Genomic DNA, 19,113 nt, shown 5'->3' with positions numbered 1-19,113 from the left:
CACTGAGGGACAAATGGCTGGCATTCTGGTGTCCAGAGTCCAGAGGAGGAAATGTTTGATTTGGGGGCTTGGAGGATGAGTAGGAATCCGAAGGTGGGAAAAGGCAGGGGGGGTGGTACTCGGAGACAGGCGATGTAGTTGTGCTGAAAAGGGACGTGTTTGCCTGGGGGAAGCGGTCGTTTAGAACAGGTATTGCCTGCTGAGATTTAGAAGTATAAAACTGAACGCTGTGTGTGGTGGTGCACACACCTTTAATCCTGTCGCTAGGGATGCAGAGGCGGGCCGATCTCTGTGAGTTTGGGGCCAGACTGGTCTACAGAGTTCTAGGACAACCAGGGCTACACAGTGAGATCTTGCCTCAAAAGTAAGAAGGAAGAAGAAGGTGGAGGAGGAGAAAGAGGAAGGAGGAGGAGGAGGAAGAGGAGAAGGAGGAGGAAGAGGAGAAGGAGGAGGAGGAGAAGGAGGAAGAGAAGGAGGAGGAGGAGAAGGAGGAGGAGGAGGAGGAGGAGGAAGAGGAGGAGAAGGAGGAAGAGGAGAAGGAGGAGGAGGAGGAGAAGGAGGAAGAGGAGGAGGAGGAGAAGGAGGAAGAGGAGAAGGAGGAGGAGGAAGAGGAGAAGGAGGAGGAAGAGGAGAAGGAGGAGGAAGAGGAGGAGGAGAAGGAGGAGGAGAAGGAGGAAGAGGAGGAGGAGGAGAAGGAGGAAGAGGAGAAGGAGGAGGAGGAGAAGGAGGAGGAAGAGGAGAAGGAGGAGGACGAGGAGAAGGAGGAGGAGGAGAAGGAGGAAGAGAAGGAGGAGGAGGAGAAGGAGGAGGAGGAGGAGGAGGAGGAAGAGGAGGAGAAGGAGGAAGAGGAGAAGGAGGAGGAGGAGGAGAAGGAGGAAGAGGAGGAGGAGGAGGAGGAGGAGGAGGAGGAGGAAGAGGAAGAGGAGAAGGAGGAGGAAGAGGAGAAGGAGGAGGAGGAGAAGGAGGAGGAGGAAGAGGAGAAGGAGGAGGAAGAGGAGGAGGAGAAGGAGGAAGAGGAGGAGGAAGAGAAGGAGAAGGAGGAAGAGGAGGAAGAGGAGGAGGAGGAGGAGGAGGAGGAGGAGGAGGAGGAGAAGGAGGAGCTAGGGAATGCAACTGACCTGCCTAAAAGTCAAATAGTTAACAACCATTACACATTTTACCAGCAGGCTTCGGAGTTCCCAGTACCCCATGTTTCCCCTCAAGAATTAAAAAAAGAAAGAAAGAAAACTGTGTATTCAGTCAGCGAGGTCTGTTTCTTAGTAGTGTCTTCTTTCCAACGTTTGCCGACTGTCCTCACTGGACCACTGCTGGGGTGTAAACCCCTGCACTCTCTATTGGAGTTTTGATGTCTTCTGGATCACAGGCTCTCAGAGAACCAACAGTTCTAAAACACTTGTCTTGATCAGGACTAAATGGAAAGGAATAAATGATGGCTTCTAAGTGTCTCTTCCAACAAGGTAGCCGGTAAAAACGACACGATGACAAGCCGGGATGAGCCCTTCTAAGCAACTACTCTGACATTTCAGATCACTGGTACTCAGGGTTACATCTAAGGTGCCGCTACTATTGCAAGCTTTGAAGGACTTTGTTGTCCCAGACACCCAGCAGGCAGAGATGCCCTGCAGAGTCCAGGGGACAATTGCTGTTTACATGTCCCTAGGAGCAGCTGTCTTGAATCCCATCAGTTTGGCTTCCCCTTCCTTTATAAAAGAAAAACACACACCAAGTTTCCTAATGACCTGTTCCCTGGCAAATTATTTTTTTAATCTTCTTGCCTTTTGGATATAGCTGGCTCCTCTTCTACTGTAGCCTCCATCCATACTTAGCTTTCAGAGAGAGGATCTTTCCTCCCCTCTCTCCTCTGGATCTCCTGGCTTCCACACATACAAATAAGGAAGGATACAGGGATGATTTTATTTCCTGGAGATAAGAGTCTTGGCCACGTAGGAGAAGTTGACCTTGAATTTGAGATCTTCCTGCCTCCTCCTCCTGAGTCCTGGGGGTATGCAGCAGCACACCTGATAATAGTCTGTCCCTTACATGCATCCTACTTAATTTTACAGCCATATGCTGCAAACCTGCCCGCTTGCATTGCAGATGGCATCACAGTGTCACAACGCTATCCCAGGCCACTTCCTAATCCAAGTGATTATGGTCATGAGGGCAGGCTAGGAAGAACTAATCACCAAAGGTTTGCTGGGTGCCAGGCACGATGCTAGGGTTTTACGTTCATTATGTTCCCCTCTCCCTACCTCCGCCATCTCTGCCCGTTCCCTGTCTTTATCCCCCCATGTTACAAATGAGGCCAAAACTTAAATAATGTTGTAAAGACCCATCAAGCAAATATACAAGCGGTTGTTGGTCACAAGCAGTCTGTGGTTTTTAATATCACTTTTTACTACGCTTTTTCTCGTGTAAAATTTGTGTTTATTTCTGCTTAAAAACATTTTTGCACATCCTACTCTGGAATCTAAGATATATAAGATAAAACTATTTTAAGCCCCTGAAGAAATAATGAACCATAAGAAGGCAGATGGTCCATGGCATGGTCTGTGGTGGTTAATGGAAGGTAGGTAAACTGATATCTACCTTAAGGTGCATCAGGGCTCCATCACAAAGGGACCTGAACACAAGGCAGTTAAAGAACGAGGAGGAATGTCCCTTGGCTTGTGAACTTAAGGTAGGAGAAACCAAGATAGCCTTAAACAAAAGTCTCAGGTAGTGATTCATCCATCAAATCACAGAGGGCGGTGACCAGGGTGGGAGTAAGGTGGGGAACTGAGTATTCTGGTAGCCTCAACTCCATGAAGGGGGGTGGGGGATTATCAAGAAGTATGAGGGTGTGGTTAGGCCATCCCATAGAAATCCTGGACAATAGAGAATACGGGTGTGTGGTTAGGCTATCCCACAGAGATCCCGGACAATAGAGAATAAGGGTGTGTGGCTAGACTATCCCACTGATGTCCAGGACAATGGAGAGGCTCTGAAATATCTTGAGACATATTCTCTAAGAATTACGGGTCAAACACGAGGTCTGAAATGGAATGCTGAGGAGCGTCCTCCATAGATAATGCAGCCCCGGACCAGGCAGGCCAGGAGAACCTCCTGCCCCGGTGATTATACTCAGTTTGTTCTGCTCTCTCACAAATAAATGGAACTTTAAAGGGGGGGGAGGCGTCCTGACAGTGAAGTGAAATCAAGACAGAATTCTCGAGGCGAAGTTGAAGCACAGTGACATAACCACAGCACATGGCATACTGAGACAAGATGAGTGTTCCGAGTTCAAGGCCGGGCAAAGCTACTTGGCCAAACCCTCATCTCAGGGGGGAAAAAAAAGAAAGAAAGGGAAGGGAGGAAGGGAGGGAGGGAAAGCAAACAAGCAAAGAGAACAACAAAACAAACAAACCAGCACCCCAAATCAAAACAACAACAACAAAAACAAAACCCCTAACTCAGAGGAGGCAAGAAAGTCACGAGTATTATTTTGGATATCCAGATACAGACAGACTGCTTAAAAAGAAAACCACTGAAGTCAGGGCTAAATATGTACGGAGATGTAGCTAAGGGAGGCAGTTCTGAATGGGCTGCAACCTGGAGTGAGACCCAGCTTCTCTTTTTTCTCTTGAAAATTATTCTCACAAAGCATCCACCTTATTATTTAATGAAGCCTAATGTGTCTGGGTTTTTAATTGGAGATGGATCATCTGGCAGGAAAACATGGTGGCTTACTTTTGCTAACTGTACAGGGAAAGGCTGGCCACTCTAGTTAGAAAAGTCTCTACAACATGCCTGGACTTGGATAATGGTTCGTTTCTTCAGTAGCATGGGCAGTCCAGGCAGCAGGGCGGCTCTTACTGCATCCCCCATCCTCCAAGAGAGGTCCATAGCAGTGGAGAAAGGAAAGAAGACAGGGCTATGTCTGGTCCAAGCAGGCAGAGTTCGTAGGCTCTCAGGAAAGCCAGTTGTTTTATTAACCTTCTTTTTTCACCCTGAACAGGTCAAGTCCCTCTCTTGGGATTGGAGGTGATTCAGGTATTTTTCAAGCTGAATAAAGAGTGGGGAAAAAAATCTGTGCTGTGAGCTTCCATAGAACATTTGGAATTGAGATGTTTTCACCGCCCCATTTCGACAAGTATGCTATTGTGAAATCGTCTTCTGTGGAAACTTCTCCTTTCGTACTGTGCAGTGATAACTCACGACCTGTGAAGCCCGAGGAGGCTTCCTGTCTGCTCCCTCCTGACCTCTGCCTTAAAACACAAGCCATTGAGCTCCCTGGCTGCTGCTCAGACACCAGGTATAACCAACCTGCAGGCTGTGTTTGTTTGGAGGAGCTAAGGCTCGGGGAAGCTTTCCGGACCTTTTGTCCTAAGATCTGGTCCTCTGACTTTTCACGAAGTACAGGAAACTGGGCTAAATATCATCAGATCTGAACTCTAGCCCCGCATCTAACACAAGTGAGTAAAAACGTCCTGAACTCACTTCCTCCAGCTGCTAACTGCGCCCCCTCCACACAAAAATATAGAGCACACAGACAAGAGTCACAGGAGACAGCACTTGAATGTGCTTTAGGAGACACCCATAAGCCTATGTAGGCAGGTGCTTCAACGCAAAAACAGCTGTGATGTTGTGAATGTTCTGTGCTTGGGTGATCACTTTTAAACACCCAGTTTGCCCAATAATCTATTTAACAAGTAGGTACTCATTTTACTGTTGAAATAGTTAAGAACCCCGGGATTTAAAACTGAATGATATGTGGGGTGGCGTCACCGAGCCACAGTGGGTATTTTTTTTTCTGTGTGTATGATTATTTTGCCTGCACACGTGTGTATGTGCCCCACATACACGCCTGCTTAGTGCTGCAGAGGTCAGAAGAGGGAGTGGGGTCCCTGGAACGGAAGTTACAGATGACTGTGAGCCTGAATGGAACTCTGCTCTCTGCAAGAGCAGCAAGTGCTCCCAACTATCAAGCCGCCGCCTCTCCAGCCTCCGGTCCAGCTTTTTCAAAGGGATGAAATCTACAGGCTTCTTCTGTGCTTCCTTTTAACAAATAACAGCCATGTATTCTCATTAAATTTCACTCACTAAGTGGCTAAGGACCTGTGCTTAGAAACACTGGCACTGGTAGCAGTTTCAAGTTAATTTAGATAACTGGCTGGAAAAAAAAAGACCTCCCTTTAAGAAAGAGAATAGTGCTTAGATTTTGCAAGGCACTACAGTATATGCTTACCGTGTGGAAATAGACTATGGATACTTTTGCGAGGAAACTAATTTTATTTTCTAGGACTGAAAGTAGTCTTTCCAAAATCAACACCAAGACCCGGACTTCCCCCATTCTTCAGTAGTGAATATACCTTTTGATAAAGTCACTTTGCGACCCTCTGTGCCTTCCTTACGCAAACAAGTTAGGAAATAAGTTACTACTCATTTTTTTTTTGTAGGAAAACAAGCCAAAACAAAACAAAACAAAAAAACCCACCCAAACTTAAAACCTCTGCAGGCGCAAGGTACTGCAAAGATGGACTGAGTCCTGATTATAGTTTTGCGGCCTGGGGTTGGCCAAGACTGCACAGGGCCAACAGGCAGAAAGGGGTCAAACAGGGCAAATACTTTATTGGAATCCACCCTCCAGGGCCAGGCTTAGCCGAAAGTCTCTTTTTCTCAGGCTTCTCTCTCCACCTCCCTCCCAACTGGCCACTGTAGTAGCTGACCCCAACTGTAGTCGGGGTCAGAGTGCCACCTGGAAGAGGCACCACCCCCCTAAAGAAGGCAGGGCGCCCTCTGGGGGAGGGACCCCCAGGAGGAACCCGGGCAAGGCGAGGCTCCCCCTGGAGGACAGACCCTCCCTGTGGAAGGATCCCAGCCAGCAGAGTAGGGCGCTCCAGAGGGAGGGACCCCAGGAGGGACAGGGGCGGGGCGGGGCGGGACGGGGCGCGGCTAGGCCGGCGGGGGTGTGTCCCAGGGGCCGGCACACCAGGCGAGGGTCGGTCTGGGAAGCTCACACTCGCGGTGCCAGCAAGCGAGCGTGGTCGCAGCCTTTCCCAGGAGCGTAGGGAGCGGCGAAAGCAGCGACATGCGGGGCGGCGGCACGGCAGCCGCGCTCCGGGTGCTCCTGGCCTCGGTGCTCTGGATCACCGTGCAGAGCCAGCAGAGAGGTGAGCCCCGCGGCGGCGGCAACACGGGTGACCCGCGGGCTGGCGAGCGGGAGCGTGCGGGTGCCGCGGGACAAAGCTCCAGGAGGTGGGGTGGGCGCTCGCTCGCACACTGGCGCAGCGCGGACCTGCGGCGGGCCGCACGGGGCTGGGACGTCTACGGAGGCCGTCCCCCGAGGACGCTGGCTGCTCCCCTGTGCCTTCAGCTTTGGTTTCCTCTGGCTCCGGGTGGCGGGGGATGGGGGACGGTCCCCTGCTTTCTAGCTTCTGCAGGACCTTGCGTTCTGGCAGTGCAGCGGGTAGCGAGAGTGGGGCGTCGGGGGCATAAAAGGGGCCGCAGACTCCTCATCCAACACCTGAGTGGTTGTGGCTGGAGGGGGACCGCCGGGTTGGTGGACTGCGCACCGCTCCTGGAATGAATGGGAACGGAGTTTTGCATTCCCCTTATTGTCCTGTGCTTCAGAGCGAGACCATGGAGGGAGAAAGGCGAGCTCCCCTGAGCCACTGGAGTCCATCGGGGTGGTCTAGTGGGAAAAGACTGAGGAAGAAGGGGTCCCAAGGTCAGCCGTCCTGGGCGACTGGGGCGCGCATATGGCATCCAGGACACAGATGTGTTCTCTAAAACGTGCTCTTTGTGTAGTCCCTCAAGTGACCAAATGGACTTTCCACGCGTGTTTACACACGGGGTGGGGGTAAGGGACTAGAAAGGGCAGAGAGTGCGTCCTGTCCGCATGGAACCAGTAGCTTTCTTTTCAAGGTTTGAGAACGGAACCCGACCCAAAGTGAGTTTCCAGTGGGCACTGGGGGTGGGAGGTGGAGGGAGAGAGAGGATTTGCTGTGCCGCCCAGAGTTGTCCTCGAGCTTACGCTCGGCTCAGCTAGACGGTCACGAATGTTTGCTGAAAAAAAAGTCTCAGTGTATGCAAACAAGTGGCATTGAGCGTGTCCCCACGCAGATTGCACTCTCAGGAGTACAGGTTAAAAGTGGGAGGCCGAATTCGAAATGCCCTCGTGGGAAAAATGCGCGCTTGGGCATTGTGCAGAGCTGTGAGCTATGCAGGCTGCGAGCATCCCATTCATTCATGCATTCATGATGAAAGCTCTGGACCAGGCTGGAAGCAAGGCTTTCAATAGCCAGGCGGTTGCTCAACTCTGAGCGGGGGCTGGGAGAGGGGAATTTACATAGTTATCAGGGGGAAGAAAGAGCCAGCCTTTGGGAGGGAAGCCTTTGACTCTGAGAGTCCAACTCCTGTCTGTGCTGTTGTTGAAAGTGACCAAATCATGGTTCCCACAGGGTGGAGAAAGCAGCTTGTCTCGGTTTATTGTTTCAAGAAATTGAAAGTCTTGGGTTGAAGAGGTGCCCCGAATACTTTCCGCTCCCCCCGAGGGCTAGGCGCCTGGCCTGGATGGTTATGAATGGTGTTTGGAGAAAGTGGACTGCATGGGGTTTTCCTGCTTGGAGGAAAAACTGCCTCGGGCAGGGCCTTTGAATTGCTCGTATCTAGTCTGTATTTGCCAACCCACACCTTTCCTAATGAGCAGTCTTGGGAGTTTTGTTCCCTGGATGTGGTCTGGGTGGTTGGTGAAATGACATGACTTAATAAAATAGTCCTGACCTATAAATCGCCAATCTAATTAACTGCCTGTGGTGCGGTATGTTTGTGTGTATGTGTATGTGTATGTGTATGTGTGTGGTGTGTCCGTGGTGTGTGTGGTGCATGTATGTGTGTTTGTGGTGTGTACTATAGCTGGCCTGAGTCTTATAATGTTGCCCTGACTGGTCTTGAATGTATGGATGCAAGTCATTCCCCTACCTCAGCTTTCTGAGTAGCTTGGACCATAGGTACCAGCCACGCCTATAGTAGGGTGCTTGTAGTTTTGAGACTGGTCACAGGTCTAAAAGTATGAGATCATTAAACATCCCTATCGTTTCCACAGGGACTACTTTACAACTGACTGTGACTCTGGCTGAGATGGAAACTTTAGAGTGAGTTGTCCTCTTAGTACTGGATAATAAGTGTTGTGTTTCCAGGACTGTGGAGGTAGCTCAGTGTTAGAGCACTTGTCTAGCATGCAGAAGACCCTAGGTTCAAACTCCAGCACAGACCAAAGGAACGTCCAAGCTGCCGTGTTTCTTAGAATTAATGTGCTAAATTCATAGTTGGCTACTGCAAGTGCAGGGAAACACCTATGGGCAGAACGTGCGTCTGGTAAGTGGTGTGCCTGCTTTAGCAGACATATGCCTACTCCATGCCGTGCTCCAGAATGATTTCAAAGGCCCTGTCTCCCTTTCTGTGGCTGGCTTGCTCTTCCCTGCTTCCTAGATGTGATGTATAAAGCCTGCGTTTTTAGTCACTCTTTTGCCCTTGAGTATAACAATGCCGCAAGGTGTGAAATCGGCACCGAGTGTCTTCTTGTGTAGCCCTTAGAACTGTGCTCTTCTGTAACCTAGCACAGTCAGTGTGGATGGGATCAGTTATTTCATTATAATGAACCCTGAAGCACCAGTTCATTCATAAGGTCCTATGGGCGTTCATTGCCATTTACAGTAGCCTTACTGGGAAGTGATGCCAGCAATACCTTACGCCTCCAGGTACCGGATGCTGCAGCATCACCGCTACCCGCTGTGGTCCATGGCTTATGCTCTCTGCGGTTTAGTTTTACTATCTATTGCATATGAGCAGTAACAACATCTACCTGGGAAGGATTGTCCATGATTAAGTGGATCAGTGTAGGAAAAGATTTCAGGTGCGTACTAAATCTAGCTAGGCCAGGATAAACTATGTGTGCCATTATTACCAATACTTACAGAGTTATGTGTGAAACTATATTGTCTCTATACTGTTTTTTTTGTTTGTTTGTTTGTTTCGAGACAGGGTTTCTCTGTGGCTTTGGAGGCTGTCCTGGAACTAGCTCTTGTAGACCAGGCTGGCCTCGAACTCACAGAGATCCGCCTGCCTCTGCCTCCCAAGTGCTGGGATTAAAGGCGTGCGCCACCAATGCCCGGCTGTCTCTATACTGTTTTAAAAGAGTCAAAATCGGTATTTGAATCAGATAGTGTTGGGCGCGACTGTTACAATGCGTCACTTTGTTAGCGTTGACAATAGTTCTGTTCCCTAACCTTGGGGAGGGTCAATCCTTCATCCTTTCTCCACCCTCAGCACTGCTGTAACTGTTCTTTTTTCTGAAAGGTTAACTTGAGAACACTTGCCCTCCCTGCTTCCCATTTTCTTGTAGTATCATTTGATTCTCCTGCGTGCCCTTTTCTCTCCTTATTCGTGCCTAGGCTCAGATTATATCCCAACTCCTCACTTTCAGGATGTCCACAAACGCCGCCATGGTGCTTTATCACACTGGGGTAGACCCAGGAGGCTGGAAGGCACCTGGCCTGCTGTCTCCCAGCTGAGGGTCTCGGGCAAACCTACGCCTGTGTTATGCAAACCAGTCTCTGCGCAATGCAGGCTAAGATATGCTCTGCCTGCTATTTGGGTTCTAGAGACCTGGCACCCTTACATGCCTTCTGCCTCGGACTCCAGTGTTCTAAAATGCACTAAGGGATACATAGGAAAAGGGTGGTAATGGACTTGGCCACTGTCTTTCAAGACGCCACTGGCTGTCCTTCCCTCGCTGTCCCTTCTTGGAGTGTTTCAATGCAAGCTGTTTGTGAACATTGCCTCTCTAATAACTGTACCAATCGCCTGTAGTCAAAGCATGGGAAACAGAGACAGGGGCAATGCCCTCTCACTGCCCTCCTTGTGCAAGCTGCCTCTGTGTCCTCTGGGCAGGTTTTGCTTACACCACTTACTAACTAACGTGCGCACTTTTTAACCGTTACCTCTCCAGCCTGTCTTTTCCAAGCCCTTCTCAGACAGACAGGTGTTATCAGAGCAGTGTCTTCTAGAGCTTTTAATTTTTAAACTGGATTAATGTTGTAGAGTACAGTAAAGGCACTGTTGGCTGTAGGGTTGGTGGGCTTCTTGTGTTTTTTTTTTCTTTCCTTTTGGACATAAGGAATTGATTGACATGTATTTGAGGCTATTTCTGGCACAGAGCAATGACAGCACTACAGCTCTAAGAATAACGTAGTCTTTTAAGGAAGTTATTGTTAGTGAACAAAGCTAAGCCTGCCTTTGTGAATGCTGAAGTTAGCCGAAGCCAGTCACCGGAGAGTCTGTAAGTTATACCCGGGCTGAAGAGTGTAGTGAGTCCCATCCGTCAGTAACATGTGCGTGAGCTAGATGAGCATGGTCTCCCGAGGAAGATGGAGAGAGCTTGTTTAACACTTGGAAGGAATTTCTTAACTCGTTTCTTCTCTAATATAATAGGATACTTCTCCGGACAACTGAGTAAATCAATTCATTGCAAAATTAATGAGCAGGAAAAAAGATTCTCCATAGAAGTAGTTTAGTTAAGGTCGTGAACTCTGGTTCTGTTGGAGCATGCCCGTCAGGTAGCGATTTCAGCATAAAATGTGCCACACACCGGCTGGTTTCATTGCCTTTTTTTTTTTTTTTTTTTTGTCCTTTATACAAGGGTTGACAGTCAGTGCTCGGTGCAAGCATTTAATAATAAATAACACGGAATCTTGTGTCTTTGTTTTCTCAAGGCCGGGTCAGGAGGGCTTTCTCTGGGTTAACTGGTTCCCACTCTTGCCGGGGGTGGGAGGTCGGGGAGGCAGCAGACAATGGGAGCAGTGTGGAGTTTGGTGGATAACATTCTTGCCTCGGTTAGCACTTATCTCCACGTGTTAACTCAGAAACGGTGGCAGAGACCTGCCACCACGCTATCAGGGACGCGATTGCAGGGTATGTGCGCTTAAAAAAAATCCATTTGAAGTTTGAATCTCTTCACTCCAGGAGTTATCTTTGAAGTCTGATCTGTTGTCTCAGCGGGCCTTAAAGGCTTGTACCTCTTCTGTCTCTGGTGGCCGTGTCGCCTTTAGAACAGTGGCGTTTTCTGGGCGTTGCCAGCTCCCCTCATTCCCGAAGGTGCTTCCTGGATTGTTTCACTCCGTGGCTCCATAATTTCCTGCCAGAGCCTTAGGAAATCATCAGCAACAATAAGGATGTTAAAGGAGACGTTTAAATGCAATAGATCATTCCTAGTTAAAAAAAAGAACACCCAGAGCCATCGGCGAGTCTCCTCTGGTAAGGCGCATGCTGCCAAGGCTCATGACCCGAGTTTGACCCTTGGGACTCACAAGGTAGAGGGAGAGAGCCACCATCAGGAAGGTGCCCTCTGACCTCTCCATGTGTGCCTTGACATGTATGTGTCTGTACACAGACATGCCCGCACATGCGCACACACGTGTAACCACAAGGCTGGTGGTAATAGACCACCCATTAAATGCCTTCTCCTTATTTGGTGGAGGTAGAAGTTTACTCATAAAAAGTGGTGACTTACTATCTCAAGCTCAGGAGAAGGAATTCTTCCTTCTCAGAATGGGCTTCCCTCCTTGATTTCTACACATCCGTGTAATTTTTACCCCTATTACCTTGGTTGTACCATCTTTTACTGGCTTGTTTGTTTCCTTTTATGCAATTTACCCAACTTGTTTCTCTGAAGTTTTATTTCTTTTTTCGTTAAAATCTCTCTCATTCTCTCTGTCTCTCTGTCTCTGTCTCTCTGTCTCTGTCTGTCTGTCTGTCTGTCTGTCTGTCTCTCTCTCTCTCTCTCTCTCTCTCTTTCTCTCTCTCTCTCTCTCTCATTTGTTTGTTTCCATTGCAAATATCCATGAGATGCCTGAATTATCAACCAGGTGACCTGGTGTCACGCTAGTGTCTAGTAATAAAATAACTACTCCCTGTCATCATACAGGCCCCCGTCTCTCTGTCTGTTTGCTTGTTTTCCAGGACAGGGTTTCTATGTGTAGCCCTGGTTGTCCCGGAACTTGCTTTGTAGATCAGGCTTGACTCACCTGTCTCTGCCTCTGGGGTGCTGGGATTAAAAGCATGAGCCACCACACCCTTCGATCCTTAGCCTCTTGAGGTTCCTTCTTTTGTCTCCCTCCCATGGACCCCCATAACCCGTCCAAGTTCAGCCCCAGTTACCAACCTTTATCCTAGGTTGACATCCTGCTTCTGTATTAGAGTTGTCTGCTGAGAATCTCAGGATCTGAGATACAGCCCAGCACTGCACCTGACCCCATCCCTACACTTACCACAGCCAATTGCCCAAGGGATGCCTGCTCCCTCATTTCTAGCTGTGCTCTGGATCCTGTGTTAAGTCGGGGTTCCCACATAGCCACAGTTTCTCTGGGCCACTTCCGGGTGGTTTTCCCAGAATGCCACACACCAGAGTTTTTTTTAAAAAAAGGATATTTCTCTTACACTTCTCAGCATTTCTTAGTACACACGGAAAATCAGAGTCCTGGCTCTAGGACCTGGCTGGGTCAGTGGAAGATAACCAGGGTCAGGGTGGTGGTAACTCCCACTGAACCACAGCATGCATGTGAAGAGTTAGATGGTCAGAGGCCCTTCCTAGATGGTTCCTAGTGCTGAAAAGGGGGGACAGCCATGAAAACTAATGTCACATGTAAGACAGTTGTTAGCCTAAGTACACTAGTCACACAGTGAGTGGGTTCCAGTTGTTCTATTAGGATAAAATACACTTCCGTGGAGCTTAGCTCCGGTTAAAGTCCACATCTACCTTACATGAAACATTCTCAGAGGAAGCTGGCCTGACCCCCACAGCTGGTGACACCGATGGCAGTGACACTTGAGGCCCCCAGTGCTGAACCATAGTGATCATTACTGCTGCCTGGTGGGGGAGCCTTAAGGAGCCAACAGGGATAACAGGATCCTCCCCAAGTGCTGGTCAAACTCTTGCGTTCCCGTGACTTGGAAATCCAGGAGTTGGGACCAGTCACTCCTCCTGGGGGGGGGGATGCATGAGACTCGGCACACATTCCAAGGGGAGGGGTGCTCACTGCGGAGTCTCACATGTGGGACCTGAAAAGAAGTCTGCTCTTACAGGAAACAGAAACAGAAAAGCCAAGCTTCATAACCTTGTCATCTCCTGGCAACTACTCAAGGGAGTGGAATCATTTATAGCTGCAAACATCTCCAGGGGAGCTGTGCAAATCCTATCCCTGCTCCAGGATGGCACACTCAGTCGTGAGCCCTGACCCCTATAGCATCCTAGATTTCCTGGCACCCAGTAGATGGGAGCCACAATGTATTGTTCAAAAGTCCTTATCCCCTCTGGCATTCTGAGCCACCAGACATTTCCTATCCATCTTTAACTCCGCCCTCTAGGATTTCCAGTTTAAATATTTGTTTCCAGACCCATCTCAGTCCCTTGGCCGATGTTCTGTCCCTGTCTCTGTCTTGAGCTTGGGAGAATTCTTCTCCTGATCCTGGGAATCCCTAATGTATTCTTTCAGCTCTTTTATCACAATTCTCTATTTCTTGCATTTTTCCCCCGAAGGAAATGTTTCTCTTACTCATTACCTCTCTACCCCAGGCTTTATGGAAGGTGTGTGTTCATTCTAGAAGTTTGGAATGGAGGGAACTGGAGATGTTTGTTTCAAGAGATATGATTCCACTTGTCTCAGTTTCCTGAGTAGACAGGGCTTCAGGTGCAAGACTTAATACCTTTCTTAGGAGTGGAATAGCATTCCGTATGGGGTTGCTGTCATTTGTATCCAGGTTACTTGTTTCTGTGTGTGTGTGTGTGTGTGTGTGTGTGTGACTGTTTGTGTGTATGTGTGTGTATGTGTATGTATGTGTGTGTATGCGTATGTGTGTGTGAAGGGTATGTGTGGTGTGTGTGTGTGTGTGTGTGTATGTGTGTGTCTTACTCCTTCGCATCCATGTCTGTGCACAGAGCTCATGTTGGAACTGTGTTACATGGCACATCTTGAAGGATCTGTGTCCTAGCTAGTTTTATGTCAACTTGACACAAGCTAGAGTCATCAGAAAGGAGGCAACCCCAGTTGCGGAAATGCCTGCATAAGATCCAGCTGTAGGGAATTTTCTCAATCAGTGATCAATGAAGGAGGGCCCAACCCATTGTGGGCGGGGCCATCCCTAGGGTTGGCCGTCTTGGGTTCTATAATAAAGCAGGTTGAGCAAGCCATGAGGAGCAAGCCAGTAAGCAGCACCCCTCCGTGGTCTCTGCATCAGCTCCTGCCTCCAGGTTCCTGCCCTGTTTGAGTTCCTGTCCTGACTTCCTCCAATGATGAACAGTGATGTGGAATTGTAAGCCAACAACCCCCCCACCCCCCTCACCCTCTCACCCTCTACCCCCCCCCCACCCAGCTTGCTTTTGTTCATGTGTTTCATCACAGCAGCTCTATTGACCCTAACGCAGACTCTGCTCCTGGCTGCCTTCCTTGCTGTGGCTCGAGAACTGCAAGGACATCTCTCATGTTCTAGTTGGATTTGCTTTCCAGCCCGAGAAACTCAAAAGTGTATGCTTGGAAAGGGATTGTCTCCTTAATGTAATTCTCAAGACAGGAGTTGAGAGTCTGGATTCCCAGCTGGGCCTGCAATTCAGATTTTATAACAGGCACTGCGGTTGCCTGTAGACTACATCCCTTACCCTTATTTCCCTTCTTCCTTGGAGACTTCAGAGCTTGCCTGCTGGCTGGCTCTTTAGATGCCATGACAGACTTTTTGAACAGTTTCATACAAGTCCCCCACCTCAGGTTTCCATGTAAGACTTTAATAACACGGACCCCTAGGTCCTAGCTACCGGGATCATAATGTATTTGGTCTGAGATGGGACCTAGTCATTTGCATTTAAGCTGTGCCCCCTGGGTGATTTGCCTGTGCAGCCAGGATTAAAAATTACTCGGTGAACTTGCTGGGTGGGAAATACACTATCATAGGCAGGCTCTGGACCTGTAGAAGCCTCTTGCTTGTTGGTGGGGTGAATGTGTCTCTGTGCTGCCTTTGGCCCTGCTGTGGTGTTTTTTTGTTGCTCATGTGTTTAGGCAAGTGCAATCTGAGTTTGGCTTTACTGGCTCAGCAAGGTCCTTATTCCAAAAATACTTTGATCAAGTCTATAAGGTCTTTTGATCTTGGGTTTTTTGGACTAGGGGAACCGATTGATGGACTCAAGCAGGATTTATTACACACATTCCGTATTCAAGCTCTTTTCTGTCCTCTGGGTCCTTTTCTCTGGGATCCCAGCCGTGTCTTCTCTCCTGGGTCCAGCTTGCCATTAACACTCCCCCTTATTAAGTTGGGTGATTCCAGGGTCCAGCTGCCCTCAATCACCTTCTTGGATGTTGTCCTCTACGGGGGAATCTATCTTACCCCCTTTCCTGGCTTCCATGAGAAGTTTTTCATTCACTAGCATCTGACTGATGGCTTTTCTCCCAAGTCCATCCGATGCAATATGTACCTGTGTTGTTCCCACATCGGCACCAACCCCGCCTGTACCTATATTGACCTTGCAACCGGCTCCCTCCCTGGATCCTCTGCCTCGGGTATGTGATCAGGTGGTGCAGTGATTACTCCAGGGAGAGCACAGACAGAGCCTGGAGTGGGGTCCACCTGCCATGGAAGCGTGGCCTCGTCGCGAGCTCTGGGCTGAGTCTGGTGCAGCCTCTAACACAGTTTTCAAGGACCCCAGGAAGCCATTGGCACCTGACATCCCTGAAGAGTGAATGCACGGTGAAGTTGGTCATGCCTTTCCGGCCCTGCTGAGAGTGGCTTTGCTGTTGTCTGCTGAGTGGGGCTTCCTGGGCTCTCAGCTGTGACCTGCCTCCCCTTCCATGGCTAACGATTACCTCTCCTGTGTTGCTGCAGTTCCCATGCCTCTGAACCTTGACTGGCTTTCCTAGCACAGCAGAAACTCTTCCTTTCACTGGGACACCCTGACTTATTCCAGAGTGCTCACTGCTGCTGCTGCTGCTCCTCCTCCCCCCTCCAGCACTTTCTGTAGCCACCTCTCCGTTGACTTATTTTTTCTTTCTGCTTGTAATCCCAATACCTCACCCAGCACCCGGCAGTGTCTGCTGTGTGGTGACCGCTGGATGAGTGTCTGTCCCAGTGCAGACAAACAGCGGGGGCTGGAGAGGAGTGTAGGGGACATCATGTAGAAATGCAGACAGATGACGTGCTTGGGATCAGGAGAATCGGCGACAAAGGGCCAGAGTGATAATCTCCTGAAAAGATCAGGCTAGCCCAGGATGTCTGGAACCTCTGAGTCACCAGGACAGGCCTTGGAAAGAGACCAGGGAGAATCTGGGTGACAGGGCTGGGCCAGGGGTGACCAGGCATGTTTTAGGATCCAGGCCTTGGTTTCACAATCTAGGACAGCACACATAAACAGAGGCCATCTGGCGGGAAAAGTAGCTTCAGAAATGCGTTGGCTTAAAGTAGGGTCCTAAGAACTCTCAGGGTAGCCAGGGTGACCAAAGCCAAGAGCACCGTTCAAATTCAATGAGTCTCTGCCTTAGGGGGGAAAATAAGGTGTGAAGGGACTGAGTAAGACACCCGATGTAGGCCGGGCGGTAGTGGCGCAAGCCTTTAATCCCAGCACTCGGGAGGCAGAGGCAGGTGCATCTCTGTGAGTTCGAGGCCAGCCTGGTCTATAGAGCGAGTTCCAGGACAGCCTCCGAAACAATACAGAGAAATCCTGTCTCGAAAAAACAAAACAAAAACAAACAAACAAACAAAAAGACACTCAATGTAGTCCTTATACATCTGACGTGCACACATGCACACACTTGCACATGCAGTCCACAAGGCATCATTCTTGCCTTCCAAAGGTGTTATTGAACATCGCTGTCATTTATCAGTTCTATTAAACCAGCTGGCCGCTGGGTAAAAACAGTTCAGAAGCCACACTGTGTTAAGGCTGAGGCGGTAGCGTTAGGGATGGTGCTTGTGGAGCCCGCTAGCCTGTCTGGCAGGCTCGGTAACCTTGCCAGCTACAGCAGCCTCCTCGCTCCTAGCTTTGGCAACACCCACAGCAACTGTCTGTCCTCCCGAGAGAACAGCCAGACAGCCCAAAGGATAGTAGTGGACGCGCTCCATCCAGAGCACCCACCGGGAACCACGTCACCACTTTCAGCATCGCCATGATGCAAGAATTTAGGGCCGTTTGCAGCTTACCAGAGTGAAGGTCAACGCAATGCGGAACACAGGGAGACTCTGTGTGCCGTCCTCGAGCAGGGGGACAGGCTAGTCTTCCTTGCGCGGGTCCGGGAGAAGGAGGGTATGCCGAAGCACTCTGGTTGTCCTATACGGAGTTTCCTTCCAATCTGGGGCACAGTCAGTGTTTGTGGCGTGATTCAGGCTTGGCGTTGGTTCACTAGCTTGTTGGCATTCGCTGACTTGCTATATTTTTGTATAAAGTTGAGGGTTTTTTTTAGGGAACATGCCTGCCTGACTTTAGGACTTTAAGTGGAGGGGACAGCTCCCCCCCCCATTTAAACCATTTGATAAAGTATCAAAACTGGTAAAGGTGACACGCAATCCTTTACTGTAAGTTGGTGCATGCACGTGCCCCTGGCGGCCTGTCTCGTGTGTGGGGTCATGCGACAGGGTCTGTCGTGGAACTGGAGCTCACCAAGTAGAAGACAGTGGTTGTCTACTGAGTTCCTGGGATTCGCCTGTCCCTGCCTCCCCAGCAGTGGGATTATAAGCATGCGTCACACGCTGGGTTTTTAGTTTGGGTTCCGGGCATGGAACGCAGGTCTTTATGCTTGCAAAGTGAGCTCACTTTATGGACGGAGCTATCTCCCACCTCCCTTGGATTTATTGTTGTTGTTGTTGTTGTACTTTCTGAAAGGTATTTTCTCCTTTAAAAAACAAGCCTTGTGTGTTGGAGAGCTGAGCTGGCCCTTCTGATCCTAGGATATCCTTACTGCATTTTGTGCCGTCTAGCTGTGTCATTTGCTCACGTGAGAGCCAAGCTTCAGGCTAGCCCATATGAGAGCTTTCCACTGGTGGTTTTGCTAAGATCACTTGGTGGCCTGTGCTTTCTGTCCCTCCCCACCCCGGTGTCTGCTGCAGTGTCTCAGCGGGCTGCTGTGCCTGGCTGTGCATCCTGGGCCAGGACGAGGATGCAACAGCTCCAGATGGAGGGTCATTTCCCTTCATTGAGCCTTACCAGAAACACCAGCAACAGCGCTAGGAAGGGAAGCTTCCCCAGCTGATGTTTGCCTTTAGTTGATTTTTTTTTTGGAGTTCTGAGATGCCTGCGATGTGACTCAGCTATGTAAGGAATGGGGGGCTTGGCTGGCCCCTGTTGTCTGTCCCAGACACGTGTCCTTCTGCAATACTTTAGCTGATTAAGATGCCTTGGTTGCTATGGACTGCTCAATGAGGACGTGTTTCTCAGTGTATCCTGCCGCATCCTCAGTGAGGAGTGGTGCTTACCCCACACCAAAGGGATGCTGCTGCTCAGGGAGGATGACCGGCTGCTTAGGAAAATTCACAGTGATCTTAGTCTAGCTATAGGTTAGCCTTTCTTTAACTTGAACAACCCCCCCTACACATACACACACTCTCTCTCTCTCTCTCTCTCTCTCTCTCTCTCTCTCTCTCTCTCTCTCTCTCTCTCTCTCTCTCTCTCTCTCTCTCACACACACACACACACAAATGGTAGGGGGCTTCATCCCCAGTGTCTTTAAAAGAATTCCATTTATGGTACCTGTTAACGTTACATTTAGCAGGATTTTCACCGTGAGTCAAACCTCTGTTTGCATGTTGGTCAGCATGATCAAGTGAAGAGTTGCTGAGAATTTCAGTGTCAGAGAATGTAGGGGTGCAGGTCAGGACACTCGGGTGCCCAGGTCAGGACACGCAGTTGCATGGGTCAAGGAAGAGTTGATAGGCTTCCCTTGGACCTTGGGCCCTCCACCTCAAAAGAAAGAGTTATGTTCTCTGGGAGACAACAAAGCCAGATCTCTTCAGAAGTGCCACCAGAGAGTTGAAGAAACAGTTAGGGTGAGGGGGTCTTGATGCTCATCAGAAAGGGGAAAAGCCTGGGGGTGAATTTGAAAA

The 19,113-nt window shown here is 49.5% G+C and overlaps 1 protein-coding gene and 1 long non-coding RNA gene across 2 annotated transcripts in view; one reads left to right on the top strand and one right to left on the bottom strand.

The window, feature by feature from the left end:
• The first annotated feature begins 6,025 nt into the window (after window positions 1-6,025).
• Window positions 6,026-19,113, top strand: part of Lama1 (laminin subunit alpha 1) — a 126,745-nt gene continuing 113,657 nt past the window's right edge. The window contains exon 1 of the mRNA XM_040752891.1: window positions 6,026-6,152. Within this exon, the coding sequence (XP_040608825.1) occupies window positions 6,071-6,152 (82 nt within the window). The 5' untranslated portion in view covers window positions 6,026-6,070. The remainder of the gene's footprint in view (window positions 6,153-19,113) is intronic.
• LOC121142701 lies at window positions 10,040-17,487 on the bottom strand. Its single transcript, XR_005879739.1, has 2 exons — window positions 17,218-17,487; window positions 10,040-11,186 (listed from the first exon to the last, which is right to left on the bottom strand). It is a non-coding gene; the product is annotated as an uncharacterized LOC121142701 (long non-coding RNA).

Source organism: Mesocricetus auratus, unplaced genomic scaffold (genome assembly GCF_017639785.1).
Source record: "Mesocricetus auratus isolate SY011 unplaced genomic scaffold, BCM_Maur_2.0 Super-Scaffold_100010, whole genome shotgun sequence".
Lineage (NCBI taxonomy): Eukaryota > Metazoa > Chordata > Mammalia > Rodentia > Cricetidae > Mesocricetus > Mesocricetus auratus.
Note: the sequence above shows the minus strand (reverse complement) of the source record. Positions and strands in the feature narration are given on the sequence as shown.